General features: G+C 33.6%; 1 protein-coding gene across 2 annotated transcripts in view; it reads left to right on the top strand.

Moving 5' to 3' along the window:
• EYS (eyes shut homolog) overlaps positions 1-18239 on the top strand; it is a 1023641-nt gene that overhangs the window by 490135 nt on the left and 515267 nt on the right. For both annotated transcript variants that reach the window (XM_026844748.1, XM_026844747.1), the window contains 4 exons: positions 4510-4769; positions 12763-12859; positions 13862-13969; positions 14619-14764. In XM_026844748.1, coding sequence (XP_026700549.1) covers positions 4510-4769; positions 12763-12859; positions 13862-13969; positions 14619-14764 — 611 coding nt within the window. The remainder of the gene's footprint in view (positions 1-4509; positions 4770-12762; positions 12860-13861; positions 13970-14618; positions 14765-18239) is intronic.

The following is an 18239-nucleotide window of genomic DNA, read 5'->3' as shown; positions in this document are numbered from 1 at the left end:
AAACTTTGCTGAATATCTTGCCATTTCTCATAAAGATCTTGTCAAACAGAGGCAGTTGAATGAAGGGCACAGTGTCTCTGAGGGTTCAGTTTAGGATTCCTGTTGCTTTGACTGAACCACTAAGGAAAAAACCAGTTCTGCTGCATCTTGAATGTTGTACTTCTTTTGTGTAGAAACACCTGCATATGTGGCAACAGCAAGTGCTTTGATTGATATTTCCTGAAAATTTGGTACAAATACAAAGGACATGAAATACTGCTTTCCTCTGTTTTTCTGCTGTAAGATGTCTGAAAGCAAAAAATGGCTCCTTCTGAAATTTCTTTTGCTCTAGTATAAAAAGCTGTATTACTGCTTTTGACAAGCTTTGGCATTTTTCCAGAACTTCTAGCTGAGCTAGCTTGGAATGAGATTTTCTAATTGATAGAACGTCACTTTAGAACTCTTAAGATTCAGTGTAGATTGCAGTTATGGTTGACATGCTGAAAAAATGGCTTTGGCTCAGGGCAACTCTTGCCAATGTGTGTTAATATGGAAGGGATTGCAAAGGTGGAGACAGACCCTTCTCAGTGACATCCAGTGACAAGACAAGAGGTAGTGGGCAAAAGCTGACATACATGAAATTCTACTTTAAGATAATTTTTTTTTTTTTTTTTTTTTTTTTTTTTTTTTTTTTATGGGGGTGTTCAGGTGATAGAACAGTTTGCCCAGAGAGGTGGTGGAGTCTCTACCTTTGGAGATACTCAAAAACAGACTACGCAGACCTGAGAAACCTCTAGTTGGCTCTGTCTTGAACAGGTAGGACTAGATGAGCCTCAGAGACTTTTTCCAACAACATCAACTATTCAGGGATTCTGAAGACGCTTCCCTGTTATTTGATAACTTAAAACCTGTAAGGTAGAACCTAAGGCAGGTGATACCAATACATTTCACTGCAATGTGAGAAATAAAAAGGAAGTTTTCAAGCAGGTGAGAACCAAATAATTTAATCCTAACTCATCATATAGAGATAGAGGAAATTATAACATTAATATTAGTTTTTTCTGGGTACCATTCATGACTGTAGCTTAGCATTATTAAGTCTGACTTTAATGTTTAAACAGGTAGTAAGATACAAAATTAAGGATACGATTTATATTGTAAATTTTCATTACCTTCTCCTTTTATTTGTGCCTGTATGGGAGGCTCTTAAATCTATGGAGAGATGTATGGAAAGTCAACAGATAATACTTATGAAAGCTGATCTATATGTTGGAGGAGCTTTACATATGTCACAATTGAAGCACCTTGTGGAGTTTATATTATTAAAATTAATAATTTGAAGAAAATCATTCATGATTTGATTTTATAAAATCATATGAATTATTTGGATTTGGTTATTAAAAAGAAAATACTTATATGGATTCTGGAGGAAGGGGAATTAGTTAAAATTATTAATTTTTACATGTATGTAAATCTGTTTCTCTCATTAGAGAAGCACAAAAGTACGTACTTCCTTGCTAGTGTGTTATTACTCTTTTTGAAGATGTTATAAATTATTCTACTGTTTAATAGAAGCTTTAATTGTTTAAAATTGCAGTATCATTTAAATAGCTTGTCAGATTGTTTTCAAAAAAACCTAACATTTTTGGTGCTTCCCCCCCCCAAGTTTTTCTCACAACTGATTGTAAAGTGTAGAACAGAAAGAGTGGAATATAACTGTTCCTCATGTTTCTGATGGGTTATCTTCTCATTGTTGTACATAAAAGTCATAAAAAGAAGTATGCAGTTAGGGTATGAAAGGATAAGATGCTGTTTGCTGTATTGTGTAAGGGAGGTAAAATATTTTCATAGGTAATCTGGAAAGAGATTATATGTTTTATTATTTTATAATTTTATATTTTTGTAATTTTTTCATAAGTACCAAGATTATTTTAAGAAAGACCTTAGAAAAAATTTAACCTCAGAATTTATGACTATTTGTGAATAAAGATAGTGATTTTGCTTGTTTTTAAGAGAAAATGTCTTTACTATTCTGAGTTTAGTGATGATAAAATTGTTTCAGATACCCAAAGTAACATGTATAAATATAAGTCTTCTAGATTTATATTTATTTAGCTTTATGTAAGTTTTAGACTGAATAAGCATCTTCTAGACTTACACAGTTTCTAAAAATATTCTGACTATATTCCTAGCAAATAAAGCAGAGAAATTTACAGGCTGTAGCAAACTTTTATGCTTAATGAGATTTTGATTAATAAGTTTGATTAATATGATAGGGGTTTATATATATATATATATATATATATATATATAAAACTCTCATCTTTAGATTGTTTGAATAAAATCTGGCATTATTTAAACACCAAATATTGGCAAATAAATTAAAAAAAAAGGTCTATAATTTCTAAATGATTAAGGAATAAACAGAAAGTTGAATACAGAGCATCTGCCATATTTACATTTTTCTCTTTAGGAGGTATATGAAAACTTTAATTGTATTTTGCTAGTGCTATTAGAACTTTTCATCCAAGTTTACAAGTTGGAAAAAAGAACAGGAAGAAGCTGAGCGATGACTATTTTCTTTTTTCATTTGAGGATCCTAGAAATCATCTTGTTTTTTTCTGATGTAGAGAATGAAGTAATTTTGAAAAAGACAGCTTGTTTGGTTTTTTGCCTTTTGATCAGTTTACAAGAATATCAGATATAGTAGCTTGATAATCCACACTTTAAAAATTCTGCTGTATATTCTATACTTCTAACACCTATACTCCTAACACCTCCTTACCTTGTTTAACATTTCTCATCAACACAAAATGTTGTCTTGATTGTTAAAACTTGATGCACATTTCTATGTATTTTTTTCACATTTAATGAAGGCATCAGCAACTTCTTAATAATACCAATAAGAGTACAGACAATGTTTTTGTCTCCTTTGCATTAACATTGTCCTTTGCATCTCAGTTGGGAGCTGGCATGAAGCCAGGGTGGAACTTTCTAGTTGTGTAGTGTAGATAACTGCTGTGTTTCAGCGATCTGTTATTCAGTGCACTGTTATTCAGTGGGTGTTGCCTCTAGGTATCAAATTGATGCTACCATGTATAGCAAAAGCAGATATGTGTGTAAACATAGAGTAACAAAACATTTATTTGTAATCATATTTCCAATAATGTATTTTGGGCGCTGTAACTGATAAATGAGTCCTGAAATGTGGTTTGGGGTTTTTTTTTCATAGTTACTTTAGGAATGCCTGAATGCATTTTGATATTCGCAACTATTTTTCCTCCCATGAAAAATATACAGTAACCTGATTTTTGAATCCTTATTGCTAAATTCTTCAGGACTTTCAAATGATAAAGTTCCTTAGTAATACCCATTTCATTTCATGTGACATAGAAATTATACCCCACAAACCAATTCTACAGAACATTAAAAATTCCATCAAAACACTTGTGTTGGTTTTAAAGGGGCCATTTGTATATTGTTTGGCAAGCAATACCAGGTGCCTTATAGAATGGAACTACCTAATTGATTCTCCATTGAATGACCTGTTTATCATTTAAGAACAATTCCTTTTATCAAATTAGAAATATAAAGCTATATTTGAATGCTTAAATGCCCAAAATCAATATGAATCAAAACAGGTAAGAGCTGGTATATTTAATCTTTCGTATTGTCTCTTGTCCTGCAAAATAGTTGCAAATATATATTGAATCTAATTCTATCTTCAGTGAAAGTAACAAAAATGTATGTCTTTTAAAACACATAGAGCCTTCTTTTATTGCAGCTACTGAGGAAGTTTTCTCTGCAAACTTTGAAATAATTAGTAAATTGTTATCTTTGAATTTTCAGAACCCTCTCCATGCTGTAGATAAAAATAGATCTTTATCTAATTCATGAAGACAGATTCTTTATAATCAGATGTAGGTTTTGGTCCAGTTCCTCTTATGTATTGTCAATAATAGGTCTTCACAAGAACACACAAAAAAGAGAAAGAACATCATGAAGAGAGGATTGTTCTAACCATTTACAATGCCTTTAACCTCCCACCATCTTTCTTAAAAGTGAACTGAATGCTACCTAATGCATTTCAGCCCAGTTACTAATGTACCTACTTAGTAGTTTCACATATGTGAGAAGACATCTTTCTAATCCTAAAGCTTGAAGAAATTTACATTCCATATTTGATAATTTGTGTTGGTGTCTCAACTTAAAGAAGATCCATAGATGATTCTGTCAGCATTAACTAAACTAGGTGGTTCTGCAAATGGATAAATCCTGTGATCTAGAATAAGTAATTTTACTTTTGCTTAAATAAATTTTAGGAGAAAAACCTAAATATAACTGTATTCTTAGTGCAGTCTGAGACAATTGTCAGAAAAAAAAGCTATGTGCAGAAAGATTACTGATTTTTTTTTTTTTTAATCTTTTATTTTTAAAATAGAAATAGTTGGAACTGATAGGGCTAAGTGGTTGATTTTCATTCTGCCACCATGTCAACTCTTTTTTAAAATTTTTTTATTTTTTTTCCAGATGCACATGTACAGCAGGGTGGACAGGGCCAGACTGCAGTGAAGATATAAATGAATGTGATTCTGAACCATGCTTGAATGGAGCCACCTGTTATGAATCTGTTAAGCAGGGACAGTTTGTATGCATTTGTCCTCCATTTTATACTGGTGATTTCTGTCATCAACGCTTCAGTCCCTGTGAGCTACCTTACAATCCATGCATAAATAATTCAACCTGCTTGGCAGAAGTCGATGGAAATCCAATGTGCATTTGCAAAACAGGTAAGAACTGGTCTAGTTAATCTTTTCCATTGTCTGTTGTGATGCTGAAAAGTTGCAAATATTTGTGGCATTTAATGCTATCTTCAGTGAAAGTAACAATGTGTACCTTTAAAGAACATAAAATCTTCGTGAGATACAGCAGGTGTATCAGCTATGTTAAAAGACTGGTAAAATACCGGTCAGTTTGCCTACTATTAATTTCTTATCTTACAGTATTTATTAAATCTATGTCTGTTTATTGTGAAGACCTATTATTGACAATTCTCCAGCACTGAGAATTACTATTTCTGAGTCAATTTACAACAGAGAGATACACATGCATCTGGCCACCAGAGCTGACAAAATAAATTGACAAAACAGGCAGAAATAGACAAAATATATGCAAATTGTTAAAAGTACAAAAATTGGAGCAAGCTGGAAATGGCTCCTTTTCCTGCTGAGCTTTCAGGAAGGCCTGGCACATCAGGGGAGTAATCTTCCCCTGCCTAATGGATATAGCGGATTGCTTTCCATATGCACAACAAGCAAAATCACAACAGGTGCTGCAAGCTTTCCTGGGCCATGGCTTAAAAGACAAAATCTCTCCCTCGATGTACAAGAACTACTAAGGTGAAACAGAGCAACAGTTTAACCATCCAGATCATTGCTATGCAATTCTGCATAGGAATTGAACACTAACCAATTAAAACTGCAGTGGAGATTTAGGTAGGGAGAGTACAATTACTGAATTTGGAATTTAGGCAGGATTTTGGAGTCATCACTTTCATACCTATAAATAGTAGGGATGTAGGGGTGTCCTAGGGACCAAGGATAGTAAATATATTGATTGCAATGTTGCACCATAATAATATTACTCGTTGTTTACTGAGCTGCTAAGATACGGAGGTAATACGTAGAAGTCAGCAGTATTTATAGCTAGGGGTTTTTACTATTAAGGTAAGGGTTACCACAAGTTGCTGAGTTAAAAAAAACAAAGTCACTTGGGGAAGTATGCTATTGAAGTACCTTTTAAAAAAGCTACTTTTTAAAAGCAGCTTTTAATAAAATGTATTGAAACCTTTTTCAGAAATTATTTTGAGACACATGTAGTTCAAGTCTTTTCTTAACATTTCTCAGAAAAGTCATCTTTTCAAAACATTTTTGTGCACAGTTTCTCAAGAATCAAAAAAATTTACAGCCAAGATTCTCAGGGAACTTTAATGGACCCTTCAAGGATTTTTGAACCTTGTAGCCAAGAATCTTCAGAGAACTAGTAGGGGAGTTACGTGAACCAGTAACATGCACTGCTAACAAATCTTGGAAAGTGAAAAATATTTCAATATTGCATAATCCATGAAATTAGTTAAATATTCATGCTAGGAAAAATGCAACCATTTATTCAGGACTCTTACCAAAAAAAGAGAGACAACAAAATGAAGAAATGTAATTGAAAGCAGTTTATAGAAATGTATTTCTGAAGTTGACTTTTATTTTCCTAATTTTGTCTGCCATGTGCTCTCCTTCTCTCCCAATAAACCTGTCATTACACTGACATAACTAAATTACTCCAAGATACCTGACCTAGTACCAAATGGCATGATGATGAAGCAACTTGCCAGTAGTTAACAGTCCAGTCATTAAAAGGTATGAATCTGGCTTAGCAAGAACTGCAAAATGTAGCTGTGATTACCAAATTCTAAAGATTATCTTTAGAAAACCGTATCTGAGATGTGTACAATAAGACCACAAATCAGGCTATTGACTGTAGTATTTCTTTAGAAGAAAAAGAGAATATCCACTGGCTGACTACAGGGAGCTGGGATTGGGGTGCCATACGAGGCCAGAGAAGACAAAAGCTGATAGAGTATAAATTGGGCACAATCAAACTTGATGTAACGTGTTAGCCTAAGACAGAATTATTACAGCAAAACGGTAGGGAAATAATGAAATCACGATTAGTAGCAGGATAAAGCAAAGCTGTATCTTTGTTCTTCTATTTATATTAGGGAGTTACAGTTGTCTCGTTTTGCTTTAAAGATTTTAAAAATTCTATAAATAATATAAATGTAAAGCTTCCTTTTGGGATGTCCTAGCTGTAGAGGTTTGCTTCCTGCAAGGAGCTAGATTATAACACTTGTAACACAAACCCGGGCTCTCATATCCTAGATTATAGAACAGTGTTAGACCATGAGTTTAAGTTAAGTTGTAACACAAGCAGGTTAAACAGTTTAAAAAACTGTGATCTCTACAATTGCATGCCTGTATATACATGGCAGCAAGAACGTTGAAGAGTTGTAAAAGTTTAGGAATCACTGCGGTAGAGCAAGTTTTGCAAGAAGTGTACAGAAAACACCTCCTCTTACATACCTTGACAGTAATTGATAAGCGAGTGTTTAATCAAGGCAATTGGGAGGAGATGGCTTTTTGGGCTATTATGCATATGCCCATCGAATCCTGCCATTAGTTTCTTCTGAAATATTACATACTAAATGCAGATGAAACAGAGAAGGAAAGGACAACTTAGAGCAAATAATAGAATGTTTTATTGCTTAACTTATCAACATGTTTTTCTCTTCTTAAAGAATTCCATTCTTGGAATTAACCTTAATAATAGAAATGAAAATTTAGTGTAACAGAAGAAAGAGGTAGGAAACATGAGAAAAGATATAGAATATAAATAATGTTGAAATATTTGTAGCTGAGCCTGAGCAGCTGTTCATAAATTCTCTGGAAGATTTACATGCAAAAGATTCAAAGAACAGTTCAACTGCATACATAAGTGAACTAGAGGGTGAATAAACTAGATGATGAATGAACTAGACCATGCTGTTCTAGATAATGCCAAGCACAAAAGTGTTATTTTCATAACGGGAAGTCAAAGGGAAGACAGGACACTTTGGTAAAAACTAGTGCAGCTTTCTGGGAACAATTGTGTTCCAAGAAAGAACAAATTACTGAAAAACATGCATTCAAAATTAAGGAAAACTATGAGAGGGCATGCAACTACAGAGTGAAAGATAAGCTTTCTGGCTGGGACTGTTGAACAACAGCAGCCGTACTATGAAATGGCAGACAAAAGGTTAACAGTTATCACTGAGATACAAGCACATAAATTAACAAGTTAATTAACAAGTCAAAAAAGAATTTGCCAACATATACCATGAAACAGAAAACATCTAGTGAGACGTGCATTAGCCCTTTCTCATATTTCAGAGAAATGAAAGAAACAATAGAATCTCTCCTGTCTTAAGTAACAGCATTTAATGCTTCATTCATTGACAGCAAAACTACCACAGGATGTAAGAATTTCTGTAAACCAAAGCTAATATGTCATTCTGCCTGCACATAAATTGCAAGCAAATTTGAGCATACTGTCACACCCAACAGTGCTGATGTTGAGAATGAGAAAACTCGGGCTTGAGATTAGATGAGCTGCACTTGTGATGTTCTCCACAGAACACAAGTATTTTTAGAGCTCTTATTATTAAAGTCATTTTCATGCTACCCAAACTGTTAAAAATATACAGAAATAAAAGTAAATGGTCTAACACAAAGAATTGCTATATTTTTCAATTGTTTTTCATCTCCGTTAATTTCTGAAAGTTTTGAAGTTGCTATTTGTTACTGTGAAAACTTACATTTTAGATACGCTTCACTTCCTCAAAAAAAAAACCAACAAAAAACATACCAACCACGTTTTCACTAAAATGACAAATAAATATTTTAAATTAAGTACCGACTCCAATGATGTTTTAAAAAAAAAAGAAGAAAAAAAAAATAAGCAGTAATACCAATGGGATTTTGTTTACATCTTCAATTTCTCTACTGTGGCAGGAAAAATACTGTAAAATGTTTGACAAACCATTTGTCAGACTTTACAATGACATTTGTCAATCCTGTTTATTAGCCACTTAGGAAACAAAAAAGCAAAAACCACACAACACTTTTTTCTCGAATTCAATATTGGAAATTTTGAGCATGTATCTAATGGTACTCTGGATTCACAAGTGACAGTGTGTGCCATTTGCTCTTCCCCATTGATTAGATGCATCTTTTCATTGAGAAGTTCAGAATGGTTGAACTGAGTTCAGAAAACTTTCAGTTTTTTCCATATAAAAAGCCCTAAGGTCAAAAATTGCAATTTTAATGTTGCTCAGGTCTGACATGTGGAAAAGCTACCTTGTAAAGTATCTGTCAGGACAGCTACATCAAATCACTTACATGTGCTATTCATTTACAGTTTGGATCTTAAATTTGACTGGCAATAGGAAAGGCAGTAAGTAGTTGCCTTTAAATGTGCATATTACTTTCCTACAGCTAGTACTAAATATTGCCACAGTAATGATGCATTACAGCACCATACATATTTTCAGGCTTTCCAGTAATCTACCACTTTACAAAATAGTTTGCTTAAAATAAAAATTATTCTATTTTATAATTCAACAATTAATTGTATTCACAGTCTAAACTACAAATTAAGTTTTTTTGGCTGCATTAAGTGAATGGTTTTTTACATACTGCAGATTTCTTTGCAACTGAAAAATGTTTGTTTCAGTAGTATATTTGACATGTTAAACATTTTAAGTCAGTTTCTCCCACTGTCTTTTTTATTTCCTCTTGCAACACATTAAATAATTTGGATATATGTCTACATTACTGTAAAAATTGCATCCAGATACTAGTTTTAGTTTAAGTAACCCAGCATATCACAGCTATGTGTGGCAGTAGTTGTAACTTGTATAAAATAACCTAAATTGTGCTTGACTATAATGTAAAATACAAGAATGGAATGAGTCCATGTATATTCGACCCATGAAGTATCGCGTAGCTTCAACAAGCACTATGTAAATAAATGACCAAGATAATTCTTTCCTTAAACCGGTTCCACTTAGGTATAAGCATTTTGAGTATTCTTCTGGATCTGAAAGTGGTATGATTGTTGTGTGTCCAAGTACATTCATAAAATAAATATTTTAATCCTAACCTAGCAGTATCCATTTTGAGGTTTGACTCTCCTGTTTGTACAAGTGATATGCACAGTGTTACACTTCTTTATTTTCATAATTTACTCTGAGAACATATATCAGGAGTGTATTAAAATTAGTTTATTAGCATAGGCTTTTTTTGAAACATCCTTTGTACAACCTTCATAAATTATAAATAAGCACAGACATGCAGAAATTCTGAATGAGGTAAAGTTAAATAACTGCTAATATTTTTTCATTTCCTTTTAAGCAGATTTGAGTGTTTCTGACTGTTTAGTTGAAAGCAGGAGCTTTTGCTGGTCTTCTGTAAAAATTACTAAGGTCAAAAATTCCTTACAAAAACTTGCTGAATGAGTTCAGAAGTTTTCACTGTGAATCAAAAAAAAAGTCATCTAAATAATTCTATGTAATTTTTAACAGTATATGTCATTAAGAAAAAGAGATTTTTTTTTTTTAAAAAAAAAAAAAAAAAAAATACAATATCCAATAATAAATTGAACACCTGGATTGCTTATTTCGTAATGTAATAGATAGCAAGTAAAATTTTGTGATGAAATGGTATTTTTCTTCACCTGTAGGAATAATAGATAAAGTAGCATGCCTACTGTATAGTTACTTATTTTAACTCTCTTTGAGGTAGCTATATTTTTTTATGGGCCTGAAAATTGTGTACTACTGCAATCAAAAATGTGCCTAATGGTGCTTTATGCATTCACTTCAGTACTATTTACTCCAAAAAGACTATAAAGCATCCATAACCATGTGGGAATGACAGGCAGAAGCAGAATGATAAATGCCCTCCGTTTTCCTTTTTATGTATTTTAATCTGACAACTGTGGTGGGGGGTTTTGGTGGGTTTTTTTCTGTTTTGTTTTGTTTTGTTTTATTTAAAGATGCTTGCTCAAATATTATATGGTATCAGAAAACAGTAAGAAGCTATTCCATATAAGTTCTATTAGTATTTTTTTAAGTTTTAGTTTGTTAGCTTCACACCCTTTTCAGATTACCTTACAAAACTAAAAACTACATATCTTTGAGTTATTTATAATATTACACAGGATTACTTTCTGTTTCAGTGTAGTACTTTCCAGTGAAGTCCAATTCCCCTGCCATTGAGACAACCTTGTACTCTGTGGCAAAGCCTAGTTTCAGAAATGTCAAACATTACAAGTTGCAGATGAGGAAGTTGACTACAAATGGTCTCTCACATTCACTAAGCCCTCAAAAGAGAGTTAGAGAAACCCATTATCATCTTGTGCTCTTACTCAGTAGTACTGGGATGGCATGTGTCAGAATAGCTGATCATTTTGTGTGCATGTGAATGACTGCTGTCTACTTGTGTACAGGTCTAGTACTGAACATTGAACGAGCATGCCACAGCCAAGTTATAGTCCTTTTACCTTCCTTTTCTTCCTTAATCAAACATTAGGCAAATATAGATGAAGGCTCGAGTTGCAGTATTAAGATGAAGAGTACACACACTGTAGATAAGAAAAGTGTGTGGATTGTTCGCTCTGATTCTGGCTCATTTGCAAATATTAAACTCAGCCATTCAGAATATAACAAGGTTGCCTGTGCAGAGGGAGCTACTTCAAAGCAGTACCCTGGGACAGAGAATTTTTGCCCCATTATGACAATACTTTTACAAAGTTTTTGTGAAATGTCATACAAATGGGAAATAAATTAGGGCATCACTTCACACTCAGGATGTCTCTAAAAAACAAAATTACATCATAAGAATATATGTGACTATAACTGAAGGGTTAGTTTGAGATACATTCCAGGCCTTAATTTTCAGCTTTGTCACAGACACTCTTGTGAAACCTTCACCAAACATTCAGAATTCATTTCAGTCAGGTCTAGCCAGGAAGGTTGTTGGACAGAAGAAATCCTGGAAAGAAGAAAATACCAGCTGCTTTGCTGTGGACTGATGTTTAGATTGTATGTTGGAGTGCCAGCAGAGATTTTTCTCTACAACTTTCCCTACAGCTCTGACCAAGCCACTTAATTTTTCCAATAATGCTTTTCTCTAGATAAAAATAAGCCATACTATTCTAACTGTGATCTTTCATGATTTCCCCACATTCATGAAGTACTTTGAAAACTGCAGTTACGTAATATAACAATAAAAATAATTTACTCTTCCTATTTCGGTAACTAAAAAAGTACCGATAAAAATTTTTACTTGCTGTTTTAATAGAGAATCCAGTAAAAAGCTTTCATCATATTTATAATAAAAAACACTGAATTTCAGAGGATGTTCCTATAGTTGCTTTAACTTAATTCTGATATCTAAATTGTGTTCAAAAGCACTGTGATGAACACAATAAATGCTATTTAGTCAGTCCGCTATCAGGGATCATGTGTATTATAGTCACTGCAGTGCAAATTGTTTGTTCATTTTAATGGTTTCATTATTACAGCAACTGAAACATTGAATTTGTGCAAAATTCAACTAAATAGCCATAGTTTATTCACTGTATATAATTTTAACGCAACTGTGTCTTTAATAGAACATTAATTTATGTGAACACTGTAAGATGTAGTATGCAAAGAGAAAAGTGGTATTCTTACATCTTTCAAAAATCTTTTATTTCTCAAGGGTCCGGTCTCACAGTATCTGAATGAGGCAACCAGGACAGGTCCAATGACAGTGTCAAGGATCAACATAGTATATGCCATGTTGCCAGTGAAGGCTACAGGGATGGGGCAGGTCCAAGATTAAGCGAGGGAGCTAGTCTGAAGGCCAAAGTCAGCATTTAGATAAATGAATACATGGCTAGGTATGCACATGACTGCAACTCAAGTCAGTCAAATGTCTAGGGCAAAGAGCCTCAGCTTAGATGCTCCCAAGGGAAGGAGTAGTCACCACTGATAATCTCTTTCTTGAACAGCTTCAGTGGCAACTGAGGTTTCTCAGGCCTGCCACTTGATTGTCTAAGCCAAACCTCCCAGAGGATCTGTGGCGCTTATATTCACATTATATAGTAACATTCACTCATTCACAGTTAATATAATCTGTGTTTCAGGATTTGAGGGTACTTACTGTGAAGTTAACAGTGATGAGTGCATCTCCCATCCATGCCAGAATGAAGGTCTCTGTGTGGATGGGGTTAACCATTACAGGTGAGGAAAATTGCTTGAATGACAGATATTCAGCATGATACATGGGTGTTTATCATCTAGCTATTCTTTTGGTACTTTACCTGTATTATGTTTGCTGTCCTTCAGTGATGTAATATGTCTTTTTTTGTTTTTGGTTTTTGTGTATTTTTTTGTGATGTGTTTAAAGCTGTTACATTACACTCTAAATCTTCTTGTGGGCAAAAAGACAGACATGTACACTGGTATATGTGGATCCAAGAATCTATTCTAGGGCTAATTGAAATCTCAATAATTTAATCAAAATATATGTTATTGGTCCGGTTACAGTAATACAGTCTAAGTTGAGCTTAATAGAAAAAAGCTTAATGAACAATGTAGTTATAATTAAATCTTGTAATTATCTAGCTATTGTCTCTGTTGTTATGATTACCCTCACAATGTCTGTCTGGGTCCTGTGATCAGTGATTTCAGTCTTCCTCGAGAAGAACTAACAACATTACTCAGGTCAGCAGCATTTGGAAGTCTTTGAAAGAAGTATGGTGTTTACAGTGGGGGTTTTCTCATATTCAGTCTCAGGCCTACTTGGAACTATTTTAGTGTGTTTCCTTGTCACATTTTACTTCCTTTGTTTACCAGCTTTCCCAGCCCACAGGGACACCAAAAGCTATTGTTTGTAACACCAGGATTATCCCAGAGTGTTGCACCTCTCAATAGGTGCTGTTCCCTCCCAGATCTGAAGCTGAAGTATTAGATGCAGCAGTCATTTGGCTCCAGGGCAGGTGTCAAAACAAGTGAAAACCTGATGAGCCCAAAGCTTGTTGCCTTCAACAATTTATGGCAAAAATCTTACTTCCTGGGCTGCAGTCACTGTGTTTGTGAAGCTTGTTAAAGTACAGCATGTTGTAATGATCAGAAAAAAACACACATAATTTTGGAACCATGTGATTCATACCCCTCCAAATCTGCCACTTTTTTCTGACATCTTTTTATATTAAACTGATAAAATGACATCCTTTTTGCTAGATGCTCCTGCCAACATGGCTTCACTGGGACACTATGTGAAGTGGAGATTAATGAATGCTTATCAAAACCCTGCAAAAACAATGGAACTTGCCTGGATCATGTAAACAGGTTAGTTACTTAAATGAAAAGCAATTCCCTGATTTCCTATGTATAGTCTGCTTCTTGCCTTGAGGTTTAGGTGGGACATTCAGCATATAAGGATTCTGTGTTAAAATGAGGTAGGCAAATGGTACTGACTCAGCTATTTGTTTCTTACATGACCTGAGAGGAAAATAGAATGGAACTGTCTTCAGCACAATTCGTTCTTTTCTTCCTTACTTTTTATTTTCCTTTTTAAAAGTTGGAATAAGAATGAAACAGAGGAAAATTGATCTTCAGTTAGATTGCTACATCTCTCTTTTCAGCTTTCAATAATGACCTTTTCTAATGTAAATATTTACTAAAAGTGTAAGCAAGAGAAAAAATTGTATCTAGTGTTTGTTCCATGACACTCTGCAGTTATTCAGAGACTTCCGTCAGAAGAACACCAGCCCTTGTCATTCTTTATACCTTTAGTTAAAATTATTGTGCATGATTTTTCTAATTTAAAAAATAGTAACTTGCATCAGAAACATGGAAATGAGAAAAGTCTGTTAATTATTTTAATATGGATGGTGATGAGGAACACTAGCTTGACATCAGGACATATATACAGCTTCAGAATATTGGACCAGATCACGTTGTTTACTTCTGTTGACTGATACTCCCTTTTCTGTAGATTCATCTGTAGTTGTGCACCTGGATACTATGGGTCTCTGTGTGAAATGGATGTAAATGAGTGCGAAACTTTGCCTTGCTTGCATGGAGGAAGCTGTATCAACAGACTTGGAGGCTATGAGTGTTTCTGTCCCCCTGGATTCACAGGTACAGTCCATTCTCTACCACAGTGGAGGCTACTAAAACCAGGTTTTACATGTTTTTAATTTTATAGCAATGGCCTCAACTAAATCAAGGAAGAGTACACAGGATCATCTTCTGATTGGAGGATAAATCAATTTTAATTCAAATGGAACTTTGATCCACTTCTTGCTAAGTACCTTAAGTTGTTATTTACATTAAGGCTTGATCTATGATTTCTTTAGTCACCTATATATTCAGCTGAAGCACATTAAACGAAAGATTGTATAATGAGAAGAAAATTACTTTTCTCAATTCAGCTAAGGAAAAAAGCATTACCATAGATATAGAGTAAATTTTACAAACATAATAAAAGGCTACCTTGTTATTTGAATTTGCACAGAACCATAGTAACACTTTGACTTTGCTGACCTGTTGGACTGACACTGTTGCTTTTAGTGTTAATCTTTACATTTTTACAGAACTAATGATAAAATATTTAATGGGCAGAGATGTAGTAAAATTTCTCTAAAATGATGTTGACATTTATTTAAATGGAGTGCGTGCTGCAGAACAAGTAGTTCTTACGTACAGTTTAAGCAACCTGAAAACACAGGGGGTCATATGACACTGGAGAAGTGTTTATAGTTGTCTGCCTCAGGTTGTATCATTTCTGCATTCTTTCTGTACAAAATGTTTTTTCCCACCAATTCCAGCCTGTGATAAATACCACATGATTCATAAGATTAGAAAGGAAGCAATTCACATCCACTGAACTGAGAGAAATGTGATTTCTCCACAGAACAAAGAACAAATACAGTTTTGGTAATAGCTGTATATCCTTCTATTCACCACAAAATTTAGTCCACATACCGCTTCTGCAGTGTTCTTCGAAATTATCCTTGACATTTCAGCAAAAATTGGAACAATCTGTATAACTCTCCGCCTAAATCTTTAAAAGCTTGCTTTTTTTTTTTTTTTTTTTTTTTTTTTTTTTTTTTTTTTTTTGTCTCCCTCAATATTTTCTTCAGAAGGGCTGTGTTCTGAATAGTACCTCTTAGGTATCACAGAAACTTTGATTCATTAGATAGATTTATAATTTTAGCTAATAGATGTTAAAATAGTTGCCTTCACCTTTATGTATATGTTTCTGTAAGAATTCCCAGTTATATTCACAAAAGACAAGACACCTGTACCTGAAGGGCTTATGAGACTCTAATTTGAAAAGGAACAAACAATCTGCAGGTGTGCTTTTCTTTTATTATTCTTCACTATTAAGCAGTTTGACTTGCGTTCTTTTCCCTAACACAATTAACCAACAAGGATAGGATGTTGAGTTTTGTTGGGAGGGGGGGTTGTGAGGGGTTTTTTTTTTAATCAGCTGTAGTAGTTGTTTACTATTTAAGTACTGGTACAAATTCTTTTAGTATATTCACAAGAATAGTTGTTTACTATTTAGTATTATTTATTAACAAGGGTGATATGATATCCAGGTGTCTACCAAACACTGAAACATTACTCAAAAATTAGTGATAGGTTGCCCATCACTTAATTATAACCAGTGATTTTTCCCGCCCCTTAAAGTGACACTGGACATCCACTATTCAGTGTACCAGTTAGATTAAGTCTGAAGGAGTAATTCATCCAGTACAAAGTGTTTGGTATAGCAGTTGAACTAAGGCTTTGAAAGCTGTGCTGTTAGCAGACCCAGAAGTGAGTGAAAGTAATTTGATTTCAAAGTGAGGTCTTTTCAGAGCAAGATGTTGTTCTTCTGGATTATGAAGCAAAAAGACCATGTGTCAAGTGTATGTTCCCATGGCAATAATACAGAACTGTAAATTAATTCTCTGATACTTTGAGGTTTGGAAAACTTTTTATAAAAGTTACAATTCAAATAGCTAATAGCTTATTTTTCATATTTAATTTAACTTCTTAAAATTTTATTTTACGTTACCTACACTACAGAAAATGTAATTATACTGTTTGAGGGTACCAAGCTTTGGAATTATAAATAGTGAAAGAAAATACTATGAAACATTAGTACTTAAGGTATTGCATTTATAACAATATGATAAAAGCAATTTATTTCACTCTTTGAAAGATAGGTATATTTTCACTTTCATCTTAAGTAATTTTATAAATTTAGGAACAGCCTTTTTTGTCACAGACAAATCAAGTCACCTTTAAAGATACATAACAGAAAATACAGAATTATAAATTTGAATGGAAACTGGAAACAAATTACAATACATTAAATGGGTTGGGCAAAATTATTTTACTGTATTTCATTAATTTATAAAAAAATATTTTAAAAGTATTAACTTTCATCAGACATTTTGAATGTTTCTTCTGTTCATTGTGTAATTCAATGTCTTAAAGAAGGCAGTCTTTAGACATTGACCTGTGTTCTGCAATCTCTAAAGTTTTGGCAGCTAAAGTATCTTTTAGAATTCTAAGTGTTCCATAAATTTGTCTTATCATTTTGGTTTTATTTAACATTGTTCATAATTTTATTTCACTTTAAATACCTGTTCAACAAAAATTCATTAAAATAATTTATTAACTATTAAACTATAACTTTCTCAACACTGCTAAAATAAAAATCTACTGTTTTGCAGCTCAGGCAGATTCTGACAAGAAGTGATCACAGATGAAAAGTACATAGATGTATCTTCTCTGTCAGGATGCAATTGCCAGCAATGATGGTCTTCTTAAAACCTGGATATCACTAATAAACCCTGGTTAAAATCCTCACCCTAGATACTTCAGAAAATAAAACCAAGTGATGTGGGCATTCAAAAAACTGTGATTTCCCTGGTCCAGAATGAGAAGTGATTTAATAAATCAGTGCTATATTAGAAAGAGGAGAAAACTAACAACAGGATAACACCAAACAATCAACTAATCCTTTTCAAAAGTACATAGTTCCTTTCCTTTCCTCTTTTTTTTTTTTTTTTTCCAAAATACTGACTGCGGATGACTACATCCCCTCTTCTGCAGTACTCTTCTACATATGTTTAGTTGCCATCAATCACACTGGTTAGCAAGGCCACATGAAAGGTGCAGATCACCCTGTGACATTAACTTTTAATCCCCAGTTTAGCCCCTCTTGGTTTTTCAGTTGCTTTTGCTAGCCAGTGTTTCTTCACGAAACAATACTGCTTGGTTCAACAAGGTACTCTTGATAACACAAGATCTAATTATTCCAGCTCTGTCAGCTGCTGCTGTTCTTTTACTTGTATTTGCTCTTTAGCAACTGTATATACATATATATATATATATATATATATATATATATATAGTATATATCATCTTTGTTGTCTACAAGGTTCCTTGTAAACAGACATATGTTGTTCCTTCAGATCTATGACCGGCATACTAAAGCTACAAACTGTCTCCTCCTATTAGTTTGACCACTCATTCCAAGCACACAGAAACACCATTACTTTTTCCCAGTTTTACACTCCATTGGAAAAAAAAAAAAAAAAAAAAAAAAAAATTT

Source organism: Athene cunicularia (genome assembly GCF_003259725.1).
Source record: "Athene cunicularia isolate RWA chromosome 3 unlocalized genomic scaffold, athCun1 chr3_part1, whole genome shotgun sequence".
NCBI lineage: Eukaryota > Metazoa > Chordata > Aves > Strigiformes > Strigidae > Athene > Athene cunicularia.
The sequence above is the reverse complement of the archived record's forward strand: the minus strand, read 5'-3'. Positions and strand labels throughout refer to the sequence as shown.